The following is a 21281-nucleotide window of genomic DNA, read 5'->3' as shown; positions in this document are numbered from 1 at the left end:
GTCCTGTGTGTATTTTTTAAAAATAATCTTTAATGTTAGAATGTGCAAGAAATTTTTAGAAAATCTAGTTTAGCTATATATTACTGAGTTTCAACATTAACAAAATCAAATTATCAACTTGTTCATTATTTATTTGCCAAAGGAGAACTGAAATAGATTTCAATGACTTTCTTAACGCCATACAGTGTCTTAGTGCTTCATCTGGTTTCCAATACATGTTTTCTGATTACTCGCATACCAGTTGTTATTTCCACAAAAGCAGCAAATAGGACACGTTACCTGTCTTCACCAATTTTCCACATAGAATTTCCAATATAGAATTCCACATGCAATTCAAGTCAAATATGTTATGGAAGCCAGAGAATTCCCTTACAGAGTATCAACCATGAGCCAGGCAATGTGCTAGGCATGTAGAGATGAAAAAATGAATGTGTCTCACCCCTTCCTCCAGGAATTTATAATCATATACCAAAAATGATAATATGGACACTCAAATTATAGCATTTCTCCATTTTGCTTACATATTTTAAGATTTCTGATCAAATTTAGAGCCCACACTTTCAGACTCTTAATAAGAAAATCCATTAAAAAGATTTTTAGAATTATTGCCTTTGTGACAACTGGATTTTTCAGAAATATTTTAATTTCAAATATTCCTACATGATATTTATGTAATTAAACTTATGTCATACCCATACTGATGTAGGCTTAGAAAATATAGCCACCAAGTCTATAAGACAGAGTACTTTTAAAAATAAGAATTAAAGTAGCATTCTGGTCAGGGAACCTTGAAGTTCTCTATGAACCACATATGCATATGGATACATACATGTATATATATCTATTGTCTCTGTAACATATACGACCTTCCCCTATAAAATTTCTTAAAGATTGCAAAAAAAGTTCACTTTCATAATAGCCAAAAAAATTACAGGTCGAAAAGAATTCTTTTGATATGAATGATCTGTAACCTTATTGTCAGTAAACAGGTTTTCCAGAGGCACTCACACGATTTCTGAGTATTCCACATGACTCAGTAAGTTCACTTATACATATTTATTTAGTATAATGAAATGAGGTAAACTGATTGGGAAATCCAGTTATTAAGGCTCAGACTAGTATTCTGCCTTCAACAGTGGGTCAGTATGTCTCTTCAGCGTTCCTTTTTAGATTTTAAGACTTTGTTGATTGTGACTGAACACAACTGAGGAAGACGACACATAAAACGTGGCAAATCAAACCTGCCTCACCTATTTCATCCTTGTGCCTCAGTAAGATGACTGGGAGATCCATTGTTTCTTCACTTGAATGGTATTAGGAGAGCTCTAGTGAACCGTATTGAACAAAAGTGCTGGCTCTTGCTTTGTGTACATATAATAAAGGTGCATAGAATACCTTCCATTGGTATTCTAAATATATAAGAACATAGGAATATTCTTTGAGGAATTTAATTCCGTGAGATCAAGAAGTATAAAGAAAACACCAAAAAGGGGGCAAACATATAAAAACTGTAATTTTTTTTTGAAAAATAGTAATATTTTGCAACTGAACTAATGAAGTACCCACATCCAGAAGCATGGAACACACAATGCCAGTCACTTAAAAATGCCAAAGACATGTCTATAAGTGTATCTATGTATCCTCATATAATAAAGCATACTGTCAAAGCCAAAATGGTATGGTTTCTTAACAAAAAATAAAAACCCATAAAAAAAATCAAATATTTTTTATTTGCTAATGAACAGAACACACATCTATAAAGGAAACGTTCGTTTGGAGGGTATTTCTTTCAGAAGTGGAAAAATAATCAGTTTTATAATATAAACTTTGTAACCAAATTATACAAACAATAAAAATAGATCTGATGTAAAATACTTTTTAATAAGATATAAAGTAAATGAAAATACTGTTTAATGAATCAGATACAAAATTAAAAATTTCTGTAAACTGCCTGTAAACTATTTACTAGTCTCCTTGCAAAATTTAATTACTTAAAAGTAAAGGCAAATATCTAAAAATGAGCGTTTATTAATATTTCAAGATCAGGTAAGTTGTCTTGCATTAAAAAAACTTAGAAAACAATTTGAAAAAGCAAATCCAAAATAAAACACTTCAAGGGTACTATCATAAATTGGCTTTTGTAAAAGTGAAAACTTCCACAAATATTAAAGTTCAATTATAAAATATTTTTAGTCCAAAGATTTGTTTACATATATAAAAATGTTAGACTTTCTTAATCAAAGAAAACTTTCCACACAAATAGGGAGATAATATATAAGCAGAAGTTGGCTTAAAATACTCAAAAGCATAAATAATATTCCTCAAGCCCCCAGTAAATAACTTGGAGAAAATGAAGCTTTTATTGGATTGGCTATGAGATCCTCTCAAGTAGCCAAGCAAGTCAGCCACTCTGGACTGGCTGTTTTGCAAACTGATTGTTCTTATTACATAGTTTTTACATTTTAAAAGATTTTCCTTTATTTCTAATCTAGTTTTTAAAAATCTTAGTTTATTTGTAATATATACGTGTGTGTAGACACATACACATATGTGTATATATTTCATTATGTATATAAAATAAAATCATTAGTTGGTCTGAAAAATTCCACAGGAGTGGGTCTGTGGGTATTCTGGTGACTATCTTTCACAGTAACAAAGCTACACTTCGTTCCCTGTCCCTTATTTGTAGGAGGAGGAATTTTTATTCCTTGCCAGAAGCCTAGAGGTCCCTTTGGAAGAGCAGAAGGAGGTCAAGTGCAGGTAAAAGCCCTGAAGGATGGAGGTGGCTGTGCTGCAGCCTGTGACTGTTCCCGCTAGGAAGCCTGGCAACAACTGTACCACCTAGGGGCAGTGCTCCTAGAAACTCACTATGGAAGGGGAAACTGGTTTAGGAGCAACTAGATAAGATTTCGAGATTTCACTGGGGATTAGAATCTGCACTCTACATGCCAGTATTTAACCTTTGAGTTTTGACACAGTCATGAAATTGTATATTAGATCTTTGAGTCTAAAACATGGTATAAGGAAGGATTAATTTTTATTACAAGAGAAACTTCACAGTTAAGTGTAACCTGAAGGCGTTATACTCCACGTGCTGCCTGAGGGAAGTTCATGCCTGTTGTAAGATATATTGTTTCCTTGGGTTTTGTGTTTAATAAAACGTAATTGGACACTATAATTCAAACTCTTTAACAGTCAGGAATTTAGAACTATTGCTATTTCTTTTACTATCTTATAAAATATCTTATAAAATATGTGTTTATATTTATGATTTTAAAAGCCCATAAAATACTATAGGAACTTTTAACCTTTATCTTTAAAATCTGATTATTCTACAAATGAACTAACATAAATTCACATAATGGTGGAAACCAAGATAATTGCTTCTTTCAACCTTTGCATTTAATCTGTATTAATCAGGGTAGATTAAGGAAAATGAACAGTTCCTATTTTTCCCAAAGGGAAACACTGATTGACAAATTAAAAAATAATACATATTGCGTTTCCCCAATTAACATCTAAATGTAACATTTGGCATTTTTTTCCCAGATGGATTATCCATTAGGATTAATTTTAAGTTCACTGGTAATATGCATTTTGACAGGACTTATTTCTGTCATAACTTATATTTACAACACAGCGAAGTCAAGAGAAAGTGAGCATTAAAAACAAGATTTTGTTTTGAGCCAAATATATTTCAGTAGCTAAAACCAGCAAAAAATCATGAAGTAATCATTTGCTGGATTGTGAAAAGTATATAAAATAAATGCCTAAAGCTTTTTATATACTTTAAGTGGAATTTTAAAAATGCACATGCTAAAGCTCATTATGTGAAATTGGGAACAATTAATTTAAGAAAATTTCTGGATTCAAATTTATAGTCTGAAATATCCCAAATTGGACACAATCAAATCATTAAATGCTAATTTATATTAATTATAACAGAAGGAGTATAAAATAAACTTAAGTCTGCAAGAAGAGAATTAAGATATTTTAATCTGATTTAGGCAGACTCATCATTTACCCACAGCATCATCACATGCCTGAAAGTTTAAAATAAAAATATTTAAATAAAAATCTGAAAAAAACCTAAAGGGTGCACATGAGGAATTGAGATACTGACCATATATTCTTTCACTCAAATGGTGTGCAGGAAGAAGATCACTGTCTATGTAAAATATTCACACATACACCTATTGAAGCATACTTGATAAGAAAGAATGCACGTATGAGTCCACAAACGCACACATGACTGGCAAGGTACTGAGAATACTGATGGTAAGATAAGGTCCATTCCCTTCTATTACTTGTTCTTACATTTATTCATTTAGCAAATATTTAGTGAGCATCTACTATGTACCAGGCACTGTTCTAGGCACCAAGGATGCATCAGTGGACAAAACATAAAATCTTCACTGTCTTGGAATTTTCACTCATCTATAAATATTTAATTGTCTGCCCATATGATGCTACCACTGAAAAAAGTGTCATTATGTTAATATTGTTAATAGACTAGAACATGGCAATCAGTGCAACTGTCCTCAGTCACAGGTGAGGTACTGTATTGGGTATGAAATTAACAAGTTATACATGCATTTTGATCTGGTTGATAACAGCATGATTATGATGAAAAAAAAATAGAGCAGCTGCATAAAATACTCTTAAGAATGTGCTGAAAAAGAGGTATAAATTTAATACCTCACTCCATCTTCTAAGAAGTAGAAAGAGAGGCGAAAAACAAGCAATCAAGTTTGACTATACTGGTAGGGGATTATTTATTTGATTTGCCCCCAACAAGAATTTTCTGAATTATTGTGAATAATCAAATATATAAAGAAAAATAGGAAATCCATTCTATTCCATATTGCAAAATGGAAGGACAATAGACTTTCAGCTCACAAATCATAATTAAGATCCCTCTTTAGAAACTAGTAAGTATGGGACAAAATTATCGATATTTCTCCTAAATTTTTCCAAATGAAACTGATTCTTTGTAGAAATTGATAAAGAACTATCATCATAAAGTTGAATTCCTGTCCACTTCAAAGAATCCCACAAACCTCAAATAATTCTATATTATAGCTTTTATAGTAAGGGATAAAGGTAACTGAGAGTTTATTAACATTTAAAATATTAGCCATATTTTGGGGAAAAAAAAAACTCTCCGCTAAATTTTTTCTACACAGTTGAAAATCACCAAGTAGGTTAACAGAATTTAAAATACGTTTAACATATGATCATCTATTGGAATGCATGTAGTAGCTTATTTTAATTGTTTGGATAAATCTAACAAAAATTAAGAGCAACACTAACTTTCCAAGAACAGAAAGGCAGCAGGATCTTCTTACGTGTTCAGGTAGAAACAAAACCTAGCAGGTCAGCAGAAACACTCTTCCCTTCTCCACCATTTATAACCATCTATAGAATCATTTGTGTTTCTAAAGATTTGATAAATGTGTTGTTTTTAAATACTTAATTGTTCAGAGGACATCCAACGAAAGATCACCACTGCTTTAGCAACATTTATTTATGCCAACTCTTTCTATATATTGAAACGCCCCGGGCAGCTGTAAACAGTACGGAAGAGTTGCCATGCTAGTAATAAAAAGTACAAAGCCATAGAGTAACAAACATTTATCTGTTGTTTATACAGTTTAATTCACACATTCATTAACATTAAATATTACTTCATGAATTCTACAAGAGAATAACAATTTCAAAAACCACTAACATATTTGAAAAATTTCAAGCAAATCAACAAATGAAAATATATAGAAACTTGTTCTTATAGCTGCATTATCATTCATAAAAATACTAATTAAGATGAGTAACTCAAGTTAAAATTAAACATATCTCATATTTCACTAAACTATACATCCCAGATGAAAATGAGATGTGAATTGAATATCAAAGAACAACTTTTTAGAAGTTTGAAAGTTCAAAAAATGTAACTGGAAACTTAGGGTTTTCTTTTTCTTATATCCCTGCACATTTTTGACTAAAAATGAACAACATTTTCACCTGCCATTTTCAAAACACAAACACCATGATCATCATTCCCTCCCCGAAATAATACATCCTAATAATATATATTAAATCAGCCTTTACACATAACCACAGACTCATGCTAACACAGCAGGAATATACTTATGAAACATATAAAAGATTGACATATTGCATACAAATTTTCAGAAAGGGGAAAAATTATATTTCTTAAACTTTCAAAAGAAAGGCCAAAATATATATTATTTTAGAATTTATAATCTATAATTTTCACCAATATTGTAGTCATTCTCCAAGTTGGCTAACCTGTTTTTATTTGCCACGATACTTCCCTTTGAAAAAGAAATAAGACAAACTACTTCATTTAAAAGTAAATATGTAATAACATAAGGAAGTATTTAGTGTTATGTTGGAATATAAAATTTGAATGTTTGAAAATTCACATATTTTAAAAGCATAGTGAAAGTATTTCTTGTAAGCTAAAGGCTTAAGGTTTATTGAAAAAATAATGGTGTTCTATTTCACTTGGGTGATCCCATTTTGGACTTTTCAGTCACAAAATATGAGGAAGAATTAAAAATCATAATAATTTATCTCTGAATTTAAGCATATATTGTCAGTTGGGAAGGAAAACTATTACTATATTGTTACTGACATTAATTTAGCAAAAGATCTGTCTGAACAGATTTAAGCCATAGGTCTATTTACTTTTTCCCATATACTCAGAAATCATAACAAAATTTTTAGTCAGCATTTTCATTGGTTCCCCAAAATTTGAACATTTGATGAAAATGTTTAGAATTTCTCAAAACTGTCATGACTCGTCTTACACTTACCAGTGCTATAGTGATGCTGCATCTGATAACAGCTAAAAGCTTTAAGAAATAGTAATAATAATTCTTTTTTATCTCAATTACTAGCAATTTATGGCTTTTTTAGGGCCTCACTTCTTCTTTTGGCCCAGATTCATTTTTCTTTAGGTCTTAGGATCTGAGGTCAGTCACCTAGGTAGCTGTTTCCTGCTCATCTTATATAGTCTGACTGGTAAATAAATCATTTCGAACAGTTCATCACTGGGTTTGGTGTTAATCTTTTTTTCACTTAAAGAATATTATTGGTCATACAAAGAGACATGATCACCTCTGTCTCAGACATAATGATGCAAATTACAAGCATTTGCTTTGCAGTAAATAAATACCCCACTAGAAAATTTTAAATCAACAGTTACTTTTTACAAATAATTGGCAGCTTGTTACTCACTTAGAAATGTTATATCTGTACCAAAACAGTACAAAAACCTAGTAAAGAAGTATACTGGGGGCTCTACTTTTAGATACTCCAATGCACAAAATTGTCATTAAGTGATACAGAGATCATAAGGGACTGAGAAAGGAAGGTTAAGAAGCAAAATAAATAAATAAATAAATAAAACAAGCCTTTAGAAGCAAGCAACACATGCAGAACAAGCAAGAGATTAGTTTACATGAAGAAGAGGCAACTTACATGGCTGTTGAGAAGAGAGCTTCTGTGAGTGGACAGACCGTCAGACTTTTGCAGCGTCTCAATCGCCATTTCAATCTGATAATAGATGTCATTAAAAAAAGGGCTCAAGACAAGATAGTAATAAAAGGCTCACCAGAGAATTTTTGATAGATTCTTTAAAGTTCAATTTCTTCTTCAATGGTGGCTAATGACTAGCTCTCCCTAAATGTGTATTTCCCCCATCCTCCCCCCACCCCCAGAGAATAACATAAAAATAGCCACACTAACAATAAGCTCGATCACAAAAGCAAACCTTTTTGAATATTCTGTAATTATAATCAGAATGGAGACCTGAGGAGCAGGAACCCCAGTGGATTTCTCTAGTTATGAGAAAACATTCTCGACTTTCATAGTTCAAGATGTGGGATAGTAACCACTCTCTTTCTAAATAGTCTCCCACCTAAAGAGTATTTAATATTTGTTCTATTCTGTCAAAAAGAAAAATATTGCAGATTTTGTGTTTATTTTAATGAAAATGTGCAAAGACACCTTCATTAATGTTCAAAAGCTACTAAATCTACCATCCCTCTCTTAATCCTGTATTAAAATTTGGAAGTGGAGGTCAACACACAAACATTAAGATGTAATCATGGCCCTACATATACTTCAGGATGTGGTGGTGAGACAGAGCTATTAGAAATGATAGCAGAAATGGAGTGGAGAAGAGAAAATAATTCAGAGCCAACAAAGAAAATGGAAAAACCACAGAAACCATCTTGTTCCATGTAATCTCAGTGTACCATGAGCAACCATAACACCTTAACTAAGTAGCTGGTGCCAATAATAAATGAGATGTGCTCTTGATAACTTCATATTTAAAGATATCTCTCAGCTCGCAGCACTACAGCACATACTGTAAAATCAGGTTCTGAACACCCTGTATTTGATTACTGGATTCTATTAACAATGTTAACCAAAGTTAAATTAAAAAATCACATGATGTAAGAAAAAAATCATTTTTTAAATTTTGCCACTCTGATCAAATCAACAATTCCATATAAGTAGTTATAAAAAATTTCATGCTTTCAGGTGAAGTTAACTTACTTTACATTGGCTATGGAAATTAATGATGCTTTGAAATTTTAACATACTGCCTCCTCCCACCAAAAACAAAAGATAGACGGCAAAATCCATAGCAGAGAAAGTCTTTATTTTTCTATCAAGTTTCCAACTTCTTTATGGTGGAATACTTTATATACAGAATGTTCAGTCTCAATTATATCAACATTAAATATAATTTTCTTGGGAGTTAGTAGCTTTAATTTTATTTTGTGTTATTTCCCCAAGTTACTGGTTCTTCTTCCTTAGAGTTAATAAAATATAATATAGAGAATGTTAGATGAGAAATTATTAAAAAAAAAACTTAAAATATATATTAAAGTAGTTCATAAGATGATATAATACAATTTAATGTATTATTAAATTTTTTTAGATCACAAAATTAAGTAAACTGGCTTCTAAAACACTCTCTGTCAGATGGAATGTTGAGGTAGTTCACCATTATACTTGAAAATAAACTGAAGTGATACTGTACAAACCAAAAAATATACATGGAAAAAGAAATGTAAGCATAAGTAAACAAACATTTTACCAAAATGTTCAGCTGTGAAACTATAAAGGACCTCAGTATTACATCTCTTGAAAGGGAATCAAGTGCTCTTATTTTCAAAGAGAAAACATACATCAAAAATCAGCTGAAAAGCCCCATCCTCATGTGAATTTAAATCACTTCTAGGAAGAATTTGCTCAAATCTCTAATTTGCTAAAAGCCTATATTTTATTTAAAGTCTGAGTGTGGACAATCTGGGGCTAGATTTCAGTCTACTTAAATAAAAATAAAATGATCTGTATCTTATGATTTTGTAGGTTTAGATGAAAGACAAAATATTATCAAAAATATAATATCTGAGCAACAGTGAGGGAGAAATCCATATCCAGGTTTGTTTATCAGCAATTTTAATTTCTTCGTGACAAAAGGATTCACGGTTTTTGTTTTTGACAATTAAAAAGAGAAAACGGTAAATAAACATTGTCCATTTTTTCCTTATACTAATTAAGCTTCAGACTATGAGTATAGCTTAGTTCAGTAAATTATTTTTCAAAAAATAAGCTAAGGTACAACACCCAGTTGTATTTCTCACGAAATAATCGACCTAGAGTGGAGTCACCAGTGGTGCACCTCCCCTCTAACGCTAAGACACATGGCGTTTGGGAGGTTAGACTGGTTCATGATGACCCTGGACTACTGCCTCATAATCAGATGAGAAGCTATGGCAACTCCTTTGAGATCAAATGGTGGGATGCTCCATTTGAGATGAGATGCTCAGCCTGGAAAGACAGGCTTATATAGTGTATTAAGTGAGGTGACTGGAGTAGAATAAGACTTAGGAACTCCCTATGTGAAAGCGCAAGTAAGAAACTGATGTCCCTTCCAGCAGCCATGGGCACATGAATTCTTAGAAAAAAATCAGTCTTTTCTGGAAGATAAAAATAGATCCTTAGCAATATACTTGGGATGAATTAAAACCCTCCAGATCCACCAGCTAAAACAGGATCCCCATGCGAATGGGAACCTACTCTGAGGGCGGTAATCAGCCAGAGATAGAAACCCTTGGTCCAGCGCTACTGCAGACACACTTTCAGAAACTGGAGAAGAGGATTTTTGCACTGTGTTTAGACATACCACTGAAATAGTGGAGGGCTGGCAGGCTTCTGGGGTAGAAAACTGATAGAGGTCAATGAAAAGTTTTCCAGCCTTAGGAATTACAAGTGGGCTCAAGCCTCTGATGCTACCCCGACACAATGCCTGGCAAATGAAGAGTCAGAGCTCAGGTAATGGGGACAGCTTGCGACATTCAAAGGCTAGGTTTCTTTCTGATCACACGCTAGCAGGAAGATGAGAAGATGTCTCTGCAGTGCGCCACATGACAGGGATCTCTGGTCCATAATTTGAAAAATCAGACCTGGTTGGAGCATTTGCTGGAAGTAGTTTACAATGAAGACTATTCAGAGAAACTGAGACTTGATCAGAGAGTGCATGGACACCATGAATTCTGCTGTGAGTGAAGCTTAATTTGGGTGAAGAAACAGAGGAAGGTAACACCAGTTGCTATGAGAAAACGTCTGGGTTTGTGTCACCAGTTAGGAATTGGAGAATTAAAGTAAATACAGGTGTGATTCAGGTCCCCAACCAAATGTTGAATTCTCAAACAGAATCCCAGGGGATGGTATAAGTGATTTCCTTCATTTGGGCAAAAGGCTCTCCATCCTAAGTCTGTAGTGCTAGTTAGAGACTACACCAACTATTTTTCCTTCTGGAATAGAAAGTGGCATAGCCACAAATGGGATAAAAATATGACCACATGGCAACAGGCAGAACTTAGTTCTTACATGGTAGATTCAAGGAAAAAAATTCGTAGGCTCTGTAAGGCAGAGGAAGCCTCTATTTGTTCTGAGTACAGAAAAAGTATGCATGTCTGTGGCAGAATGCAACAGTGAAGGAAATCTTTCATGACTTCTCAGGAATTAGGATCAAAAATTCAGTAGAGGCCAGGGAGAGGCTATATTTCATATTCAGGAGGAAAAAGATATAAAGCTCAGTAGAACTCCTACAAAGATACTAAGAAGGACCTGATGGGGGATAGATAACACAGTATGATGAACGTGTGGTCTAAAACTCAGGCTGCAAACTCTTATCCGGTGGCTGAAATGCTACCGCTGCCTCATTGGAAGAGAATCTCCAAGCACACAATTGAGGTCATGAGGGTTGAGGCTCATAAAATATCCAAACAAGAATCAGTGTCCCCAAAAGCAATTCAGAAAAGTCACACTCAAGCCCTCAGGAAAAGGGAATGGGCAAACAGAGAAGAGAGGTTAACTGATGTCTGGACATTTAGCAAATATTGTGTTTATATTCTCTCTTCCCAAGCTCAAAGAAGAGATCAATATTGCACTTTTACTCAGGCAGCAAATACTTTTAAAGAGAAAAATGTAACAAGAAAAAAATCATTTCCCCCATTATTTATAATTCTCCATTGTTCTCTACAATTGTTATGTAGAGTTCCCCAGTGCCTGTTATGGAAGGAGAATCCTTATCATAGGATAGCCCCTTGTTTTGCAGAGTTGCTACCAGGCTTAAGTGCTCTGCTGAAGGGTTGAGAGATTTAGAGGAGACAGGGATCCGAGAAGACTGGAGGTGAATGCTCTTTTGCAGAATGAATGGACAGATGGCAGATGACAGGTGGTGCAAAGAGACTTTGGGTGACTGTGCTCTGGAGATGGTGATGCTAAACCCTCATCTCTTTCCTCTACAAAATCTTTAGTAAAATCAACGCCACTCACAGATACTTCAGGTATAAGTAATTAAGACAGGCTGGAGCACAAGATTCACTTACAGGCAGTTGACAATGTCAAAAAGGTAAACCTCAGCTTCAAACTCAGGGAAATGTGGAGAGATGCTGAGTCTTCTGCATGAGTTACATGCGGGCAAAAAAAGAGGCTCCCTGTACATGTAATTTATATATACATTTATGCACATCTATGCAATGGCCCATAGAGAATATCATATAGGTGAATAATCAGGATTTTCCCTTAATGCAAATATCAACCAGTCATTCCATTACATACTAATAAGACAAAAGGAAAAAGAATGATTATATCATCTTATTCATCGCCTTTATAGGTCAAGGCATATTCTCTTGACTCTGAAATGGCTTTTTAATCTTTTTTAAAGACTAAAGGTCAAGACTGATATATTCAACTACCACCATAATTAAAATTGGTCTCATGGTAGAAATTACTTCCTTTCTAGAACTGTTTAAGAAAGTGATTTAAAAACAGAAGTAATAGTATAACACTTTACGATTTATAAAGTCTTTTTACATTAATTCTCATTTGATCTTGACAACAACTCTGTGAAATAGCAAAGGTAAGAAATATTAGAAAGATTAGAAAATTTAGGCTCTCTGGGATTTAGGGACTTTCTTGAGATTACATAAGTATTAACTATGAGTTTGGAATCCAAGTTTTATCACTCTATGTTCATCACCATTTCCATTTTATATAAATGTAACATAAATATAAATCAACTCTATTTAAAGGGTGATTTTGACGTCTTAAGTATTATTTGGATTTTTCATTCTCTTGCATTCCAATACTACCCAATCTTTAGGCAATTTTGCAATTTATATTAGTAACATAATCAGAAGATAAGAGTAATTTTGGTGACTGTAAAATTGATCAATTTAAAGCATGTTAACATTTATGATTTAAAAAATAATGTTGAGAAAGAAAATGAAACTACCCACTTAAAGGAAGTCTGGGGGCTATTTGTGGATTTCCACTTTTGCCTTGGAGGATTAGGTTCCTTTCAGTGCGGGAAAGGGCTCCATTACCCATACTGTAAACCTTTATATTCATAGAAGCACAGTGCCTGGTCAACAGTGACTGCTCAATAAATGTTTGAGAGAGAGTGATAAGAAAATAATCCAGACTCTAATTACATGAATACAAATACAAAACATTCATCTTCACTCCAAAATACTGAATAAGAATGGCTTTAGAATCTTTACTAAATTTAACACAGGTTTTCATTCTCTAAACTTTTAACAGTCTAATAAAGGAGGACTTTTTCTGAAACCTAGGATCAAGGTTTAATTTGAATTGTGATAACTCATAGACTATCTTTATACTGGGCACATAAAGGGCTATTTCAGTTAGAAGCATTTGGGAAACATGATCAAATAGACACTTGATAATGATTAAGAGCTTGCCTAAGATTTTTTAAAATAATAAATCATTTTTTAAATAGATAATATATTCACATGCCTCCTACCTTTATTTCTTCATGCATTCTTGTAGAGATATCTTTGTAGCTTATATAAGCAATACAAATGTATGTTTCTATTTAAATGCACACATACACACACACGCTTGCTTTTTCATTTAACAGCATGTATAGAGATCTTTCCCGACCTACCTACCTACCTATCTACACACGTAAATACACATACATAGACTGCCTCACTCTTTTTAAAGGATGTATAAAATTCCACTAAATAGACAAATGCATGAAAATGTATTAACTATTTCTCAGCTGGTGAACAAATTAAGGCTTCTTCCAATCTTTTCCTAGTACAAATAACACTATAATGAATATAGTTGTTTGTGCAATGTATCACATGTGTAAGAGTATCACTCTCCACATCAAAGGCTATGTGTATTTTCAATTTTGACAAAAATTTACGTATTGCTCTCCAATCCTGCGCCAATTTAGATTCCTTTGAACAATGAATGAGACTGCCTGTTTCTCTACACCTTTGCCAATGCTTACCAGCTTTCTCAGCTTTGCCTGTGTGAGAGATGAAAAAAACGGTATCTTTTTGTAGTTTATTATTCATTTTCTTTTCAGTGGACTGCTTGTTTAAATATTTTCCCCATTTTTGGTCTCTTTTTCCTGATGGTTTTATAAGAGTGATCCATATAGTATTTTTGTAACTGAAGTACAGTTGATTTACAATGTGTTAACTTCTGGTGTACAGCATAGTGATTTAGTTGTATGTGTGTGTGTGTGTATATATATATATATTCCTCTTCATATTCTTCTCCATTATAGGCCATTACAGGGCACTGCATATCGTCCCCTGTGCTATACTGTAGGACCTTGTTTACCTATTTTATATACAGTAGTATCTGCAAATCCCAAACTCCCAATTTGTCCCTCCCCACCTCCTTTCCTCTTGGTAACCATATGTTTGCTTTTTATGTCTGAAGTGTGATCTATATATTAAACAAATTAGTTCTTTGAAAATAATATTTCAAAATTTTATGCCAGGTTGCTGTTTCATTGTTACCTTTGTTTGCTGTGGTTTTTGTCATATGGGATGTTTTTACTTTTATGCAGTTGATTATATCAGTGTATTTTTTGTAGTTTTTGGATTTTATATCATGCTTCCCCACTTAAGAGAATAATAAATCTTTTCCATGTGGAATCTAAAAAAAACCAAACATAAATACAAAACAGAAACAGACTCATAGACGTAGAATACAAACTTGTGGTTGCCAAGGGCGTGGGGAATGGGAAGGGACAGACTGGGATTTCAAAATGTAGAATAGATAAACAAGATTATACTGTATAGCACAGGGAAATACACACAAGATCTTGTGGTAGCTCATAGCGAAAAAAAAATGTGACAATGAATATATGTATGTTCATGTATAACTGAAAAATTGTGCTCTACACTGGAATTTGACACAACATTGTAAAACGACTATTACTCAATTAAAAAATGTTTTAAAAAAAGAGAATAAAATTTTTCCATCCAAATGAAATTAATTTTATATAAGGAATAATGTATAGAACCAATCTAATTTTCTTTTCTAAGTAGTTATCCTGTTGTTCCAACGTCATTTACCAATAATTCGTCATTTCTATACTGACAGGCAACGCCACCTTTACCAAATACTATATTTCTATATGCATTTGGCCTATTTATGGTCTTTAGTCTATCACTGGTCTATACCTGTGATTCATATGCCTAGACAATTCTGCTTTTTTAATAATATGTTTGAATAACTGTTATGGCTGTTTACATCCCACTCCACCCACCATTATTTTTCTTTTTACAAATCTTTCTTCACTATTCGTGCATGTTTATTTATGTAAGCAGCCTTCCTTATAGAAGAAAACATCTATTGGTATCTTGATTGGGATCATATTAAAAATTTTTAAGTTAATTTAGGGAGATCCAAAATGTTTGGTACTGAAGCTTCTTTTTCAGTTATTCAAACTTCTTTCTGTGGCCCTTAGGAACTTCAAAAAGTTTTATTCAGCAGCTGGATCTTGCACGTATATCGTTAGTTTACTCTTGGCATATTTTGAATTTATTACAAATGAGATCTTTGCTTATATTATTTTTTAACTACTGTCACTTATCTCTAGAAAAGTTACTGATTTCTTTGTATATTAATTTTGTACTAAGTCGCTAAGTCTCTGTACTAAATCTTTGTACTAAGTCTTATTATTTGTTATAGTTTTTCATTTGATTCTCTATGATTTTTATCAGGTATACAGTCATACCCTCTGCAAATTCTGACCTCTTTATTTCCTTTCTATTTTTGTATTTTATTTCCTTCTCTTTTCTAGCTGCATCTCTCCTACAATTTTAAAAGCACAATTAAAAAATCACATTTTCCTTCCTCACAAGGCAGATGGGAAAAGTTACATACAACTTATAACGAGTAAACTTAAAATAAATGAGTTACATTATTTTAACATTCTATAGTTAGATTACAAAATTCCTAGCCCATGACCTTTTTGGGTGCCAACAGCTATAATTTTTTTAAATATAGATTTTAAAACAAACCAGATATTTCTTTGGCCAATAAATATGTCGTTATGCATGCTGAGAAGATCATAACCAAATCACATGCTTTTGGAGGACGAACTCATAAACACGAGAGCATGGAGGAATTCCCTCCCATCTGAGAATTAATAATTGGTCATAGGCACTGTGCTGAATTTTCTCCTCATTATATTAAAAGACAGGGCAGTGGAACAGGCGTCATTACAATTTTATGGGTCTAATACTGACTCATACAGAACTCATAGATGACAGTGTATTTTAATTTGCCACCAATACATTTCATATTTTACCTGGATTACCTAGTTTCTATGAGTAATTTTTTTCCTTTAAAACCCATACTAGTTTCAAACTAATAAATTAACTTGGAATTTGATTTTATCAGTATAAGGATCAAGCAAAAGTTACACAAGAGGTCACCTGGAATATAGTTTACTTCCCTATTTTTAAGTATAATTTATAAATATCATTAAACCTTCCTAATCCAGATTTTGGATGAAATAGAATCTAGTCATTTCTGGCATATTGCAACACATTTGTGTTCCAAAATGCTGTTTCATTATGAAATTGCTAAAAATTAAAATAATCCATTTTATTTTACTTTAGAAATTTAAGGGTAATCCATCAGCTATGCTCAGGAGGGGCTGAAGGCCCCTGTCGTTCTGTTTGTCTTAACCTTCTGGTTTATCAAGATTTCTAGGAATGGAATGGCTTACAGGTTTAACCATAAAATTACTGCCTGTAGATCTTATCAGCTTCAAGGCTAGAGCAGTGTGAAACTGACTGACAGCTGAATGGAATACAGAAGCACTGATGAAGACTACGAGTCACTCAAAGTCCCTTTTTATTAAGTGCTTTGAAAATGAGGTCCCAGAACCTTCAGTCAATTTAGGATTTAGCACAGAAAGCAAAAGATTCATGGCACATCGAGGAGTTTTGTTTGGTTGTCCTAGGGAAAATGGGACACAGGAAAACAGAAAGTCCTAAGATCATAATGCACATCCACACTTCTGTCAAAATAAGTGGAGAAAGCAGTTTTGTTTGGCTTTTATTTTTTTAAATCATTGAGGCTAATTTTAAAACTAAAATAATAACTTAAAATAGATATTTATTACTTCTATAGTATATAAAATAAAAGATAACTGTGATTTATGTATAATTTATTACATTTCTAACAAAAAATTTTCTTCCAAGCATATCTTTATATAGGACAATTAGATAGAAATTTTCATTTCACGTGACTATATTGTTTTTCTCTCTCTATAAAGCCATAAAAAGTAATCCAACATATCTTTTCTGAATAAATTTCATGTAATTAATTTATTTATTTTCATAGTTTTTAAAAGTAATCCAACACAATTTTAACATTTTTTTCCCTTTGGTAAGATGGATGGGCAGTTCAACTCCTATATAGCCATTTCCCCATAAATATAAAGAAGACCTTCAAGTATTGATCTAAAAAAGCTGTGACACATACATGCAGTATTTTTGTTACCATTTGTTTAAAAACATGTTAATGAGAGAGAAAGAGACAGTCTGCTTGTTCTTTTGTGGAATGTGTCGAGAGTGATACTTAAAAGAACTTGGTAACTCTCATTGCCTCTAAGGAGAAGAACTGAGGAACAGGAGTGAGAGGGACACGGTATTATCCACTTTCTTTTATGCTTTGAATTGTGCAACTTAAGAATGTATTATTAATTCATATAAATAAACTGATAAAAACTTTAAAACAAAACAGATGGCCATTGGTACCACTCCAACAAAGAATAAGAAGAAAAAAATCATTTTACAGGACACTAAACATATTCATCTTCTTAGAAAAAGCATTCCTGTACACCAAATCCATAAACAGGTAAACCTAAGGATAAAGAAATAAAAGCACCTACAATTCTTAAATGAATTCTTAACTTCCTATAAATTAAATGAAATAGGCCAAACTTTTTCTTATGTAGCAGCAGATGGCCATTCAAATCTTCCTCTGAATAACTGAAAGAAATGATAAGATTTTACATTAATCAAAAGAGAGAGCGAGATGAATAACATTAATTTCAACACATTTTCCTTGTGCCCTTTGGTAAGATCTAATTTTAGCAAGAGCCATTTAACATAGAAAAGTGGAAAATTAGCTTTCATATCACAGTCTCAACAATGATAAATATTTAGTTATCAAGAAGAAAAAAAACTCCATAAATAACCATCTAGTTATAAGAATACAAATGTTATTTTATGGAGGAATGAATAAATAAAGCTTCTTTAAGAAAATTGCTAATTATTGTATAGTCTGGTATAAAATAAACTATGTTTTGTTGAGCACAAAAATATCACTAACTACAAACACAAATTTTTGATCCTTAAATGCAAACTGTGTTCAGGTTCCAAAGTTCTAAAATTCTATAAAAATATGGTTATACAAAAAATAATGAAGAAAAATAAATAAGAGTTTTTAAGATCAATAAAGACACACAAGGAAACACTGAGATGTAGTCAGAAGGAAGGTCCAAGTATAATGAGCTCAGTTATGACTGTAGTCAACTCTTCTACCTTAATGTCCATGTGCTCCTGAAATGTTAACAGAGTCCTAGCATTAGGCCCCTGGTGTTAATTTAATAAAATTTAAAACATTTACTCAAGTAGTAACTTAGCTTAAGTCATATTCAGTGATGTTCCAATGAAAATGTTACATGATCTTTTTGAAAATTCTTATTTAATATTAGCAGAAAATACCTTTTAAATGGTTATAAGTTTATACTTAATATTTAAATAAGTAAAAATATATACATGCCTACATATACATAACTTATGCACATACGGACTCCACTGACTAAATAAAAGAGTACAGTAAATAAAGGGAGATACAGCATTTTGACCAAATCTGAATATTGGTAATTTGTACCATAATATATCCCTCAAATAAAATTTAATATGTTACCATCATAATCTTTAGGAAAATTCTGAAATTGCTATGTACCTAGAAAATGAAACATTTTACAATGCATAAGCAAAAATGAAATGCTAAAATATGTTTACATAAAATATTTTTTCATTTAAAGCTATAAAACTAAAGTTATATGCTCAAATAAAAATTCTCTGTTAACCATGTAGAGAGCCTTCTAATATAAGAAAGGTGGTTTTATATTGAATATTAGACTAGATGAGAAAATATTTCAAGTGCTAATCATTTATTTTTTTAGTAGAGGCTTCAGTTTCAAATTATAGTCTTTTTATTGGCTTATCCTGACAATCTGGTTTGCACATTGGAGTAAACTTATCTTTGTGGCAGAAAATTATTCCTGATAAACTTAAATGAAAGTATTTCTGTATAAGACAGAGGTCAAATATGAGAGCCAAGGCAATTATTCTGAGAACCTGAGCAGGCACTTGATTAAGGGTTTTAGGTTTGTGCTGTTCCCAAGCACTCAAACATAACTAGTTTCATATTAACTGAATTAATTGACTATCCACTTCACTTATTCAGGCTCTTAAGTAACGGCCCAACTGACTATTCCCCTGTTAGGATTTCTGGCCACAGTAGAGGCTACTCCCACAGTTAGTTGCATCACGCATGCTACAGGTGATGGGTTGAAAGCTAAAGAACAGCCAGAAAAACTGAACTTACATGGCACAGTCTGGCTCAGTGTTTGGCAAGAAATGGCTTGAATCTAGCTAACAGGTTGTTAAAGATGGTGCCCATTTACTTTTTTTTTTTTTTTGCTGTGGTTCTACAGTGAATGAAAAAGGCACATGAAAATAAGCAAAACTCCTACACTGATATGGCACCTACCCAAAAGTCTTGAGTTCTAAGAGTCTAAACAACTACATAGCCACAAATTTTCTAACATTTGGCAAGAGGAGGATGGGAGGAAATCTTCAAAATGGCACTTAAACATCGCTAACTCTACCGCAGGGACAGATATGAAATTGTGCACAGAATCACCACCTCACTGTCAATGAAGCAGATGAAGACCTTCACCGCGACTGAGGGAGGACCTAAATCAAGTATAAATTTTGGTAATAAATGCAGGGTAACACAATAGTCACTAGCAGATGTATATTTAGAGAGTATACATGTACCATATGCCACTGTCATGCGCCTTGATGAGGGCACCTGATGATTTTTCCATGCAAAATTTATCTATTTAGCTTTTAAACTCCTTTTGCTAAAAACGAAATTTCCTTATAAAAATAAATACAAACAAAAAAAGCCATTCTTAACCTTAAATAATAATGCTTTTTTAAAAGTGTAAATTAATATGCACAACAGATACTATGAATTGACGGTTTGGTTTTTTAAATAGTTTTTCGACTATTCCCAGTTGTTATAATTCAGTTATTTAAAGTGTTAGTTTAATTTACCAATTAATATAGTAAAAATCACACCAAATTTGTGTAATAGATAACTTAAGAGTAATGCCACTTTTCATACTCCGTATAGAGAAACAAACAAAAAAATCAAGCTGTAAAATCTATCCTGTAAATGTTTGCAGCTGTATATACAGGTCCTGGAATAATCAATTTAGTTAACTCAATCTAGCAAACCTATATCCAGCTGATGAGGATGTTTAAGAGCCTGAATTCAGTGCGAAGGCAAATAGGAAGGCCTGGGGAAGAGGAAGCAGGCACGGGATGGGGGATGGAGCGATGGTAAGCCAGCGAGAGAGGGTGGATGACATGAACCTGAGAAAGACCTCTTTCTCCCTGTTTTTCAGTTTTCCTAAGGTCTTGATGAGTGGCATGTACTTCCCCTTCACTGAAAATCACTTTCTGGGTGGCCTTGACCAGGAGAACTATAAAATAATGCTGGTACCTAATCTACCTCTTTTCCTCTTAGGGTAACGACGCAGTTATCTTACGTCTAGAATATTTTACAAGTCCTTTGTAAATATTATGATTTTTAAAGCTGAGAGGTAATTACGAAATCATTTAGTTTAATCCCTTATTTTACTGACAGGGGAAGTGAGGTCCAGAGAAGCTATGATTTAGTTTTTAATCTGCATAAATATACTGGTGTGGAAAAAAAGGTTTAGCAATGCTGTATTTAGAGTTATTAAAAGCAAGAGAGAAATGGACATTAGCAATGCTTCAAAATTACAAAGAAAGAATGACAAAAAAGGAACTCCTCACTGAGAAAGGCTAGTCACCTGTTCTGATGTTAGCAGGAAATAGTGAATTAAAAATAAAGGGCTTTAAAAAATGGATTAGGGGAAAGATACTAAATGATGAAAGTATGAACACATGTAATCATTACAAACAGAAAAAGTATACACAAAATACTTACCAAATACATATTCTATCTTGAAGAAAATCCACAAAATGAAAAATGTAAAGCCTCTTACAATTATTTTCTAACCAATTTGTTTCTATATTGCATTATAAGAA

At 32.8% G+C, this 21281-nt stretch overlaps 1 protein-coding gene across 3 annotated transcripts in view; it reads right to left on the bottom strand.

Annotated features, from left to right (window-relative positions):
- Nucleotides 1-21281, bottom strand: part of RFX3 (regulatory factor X3) — a 277032-nt gene that overhangs the window by 72042 nt on the left and 183709 nt on the right. For 2 of the 3 annotated variants that reach the window (XM_064490242.1, XM_031449782.2), the window contains one exon: nucleotides 7507-7581. The exons of the other annotated variant lie outside the window; for it this stretch is intronic. In XM_064490242.1, the coding sequence (XP_064346312.1) occupies nucleotides 7507-7581 (75 nt within the window). The remainder of the gene's footprint in view (nucleotides 1-7506; nucleotides 7582-21281) is intronic. 3 annotated transcript variants of the gene reach the window in all.

This window comes from Camelus dromedarius, chromosome 10 (assembly GCF_036321535.1).
Source record: "Camelus dromedarius isolate mCamDro1 chromosome 10, mCamDro1.pat, whole genome shotgun sequence".
Taxonomy (NCBI): domain Eukaryota; kingdom Metazoa; phylum Chordata; class Mammalia; order Artiodactyla; family Camelidae; genus Camelus; species Camelus dromedarius.
The sequence above is the reverse complement of the archived record's forward strand: the minus strand, read 5'-3'. Positions and strand labels throughout refer to the sequence as shown.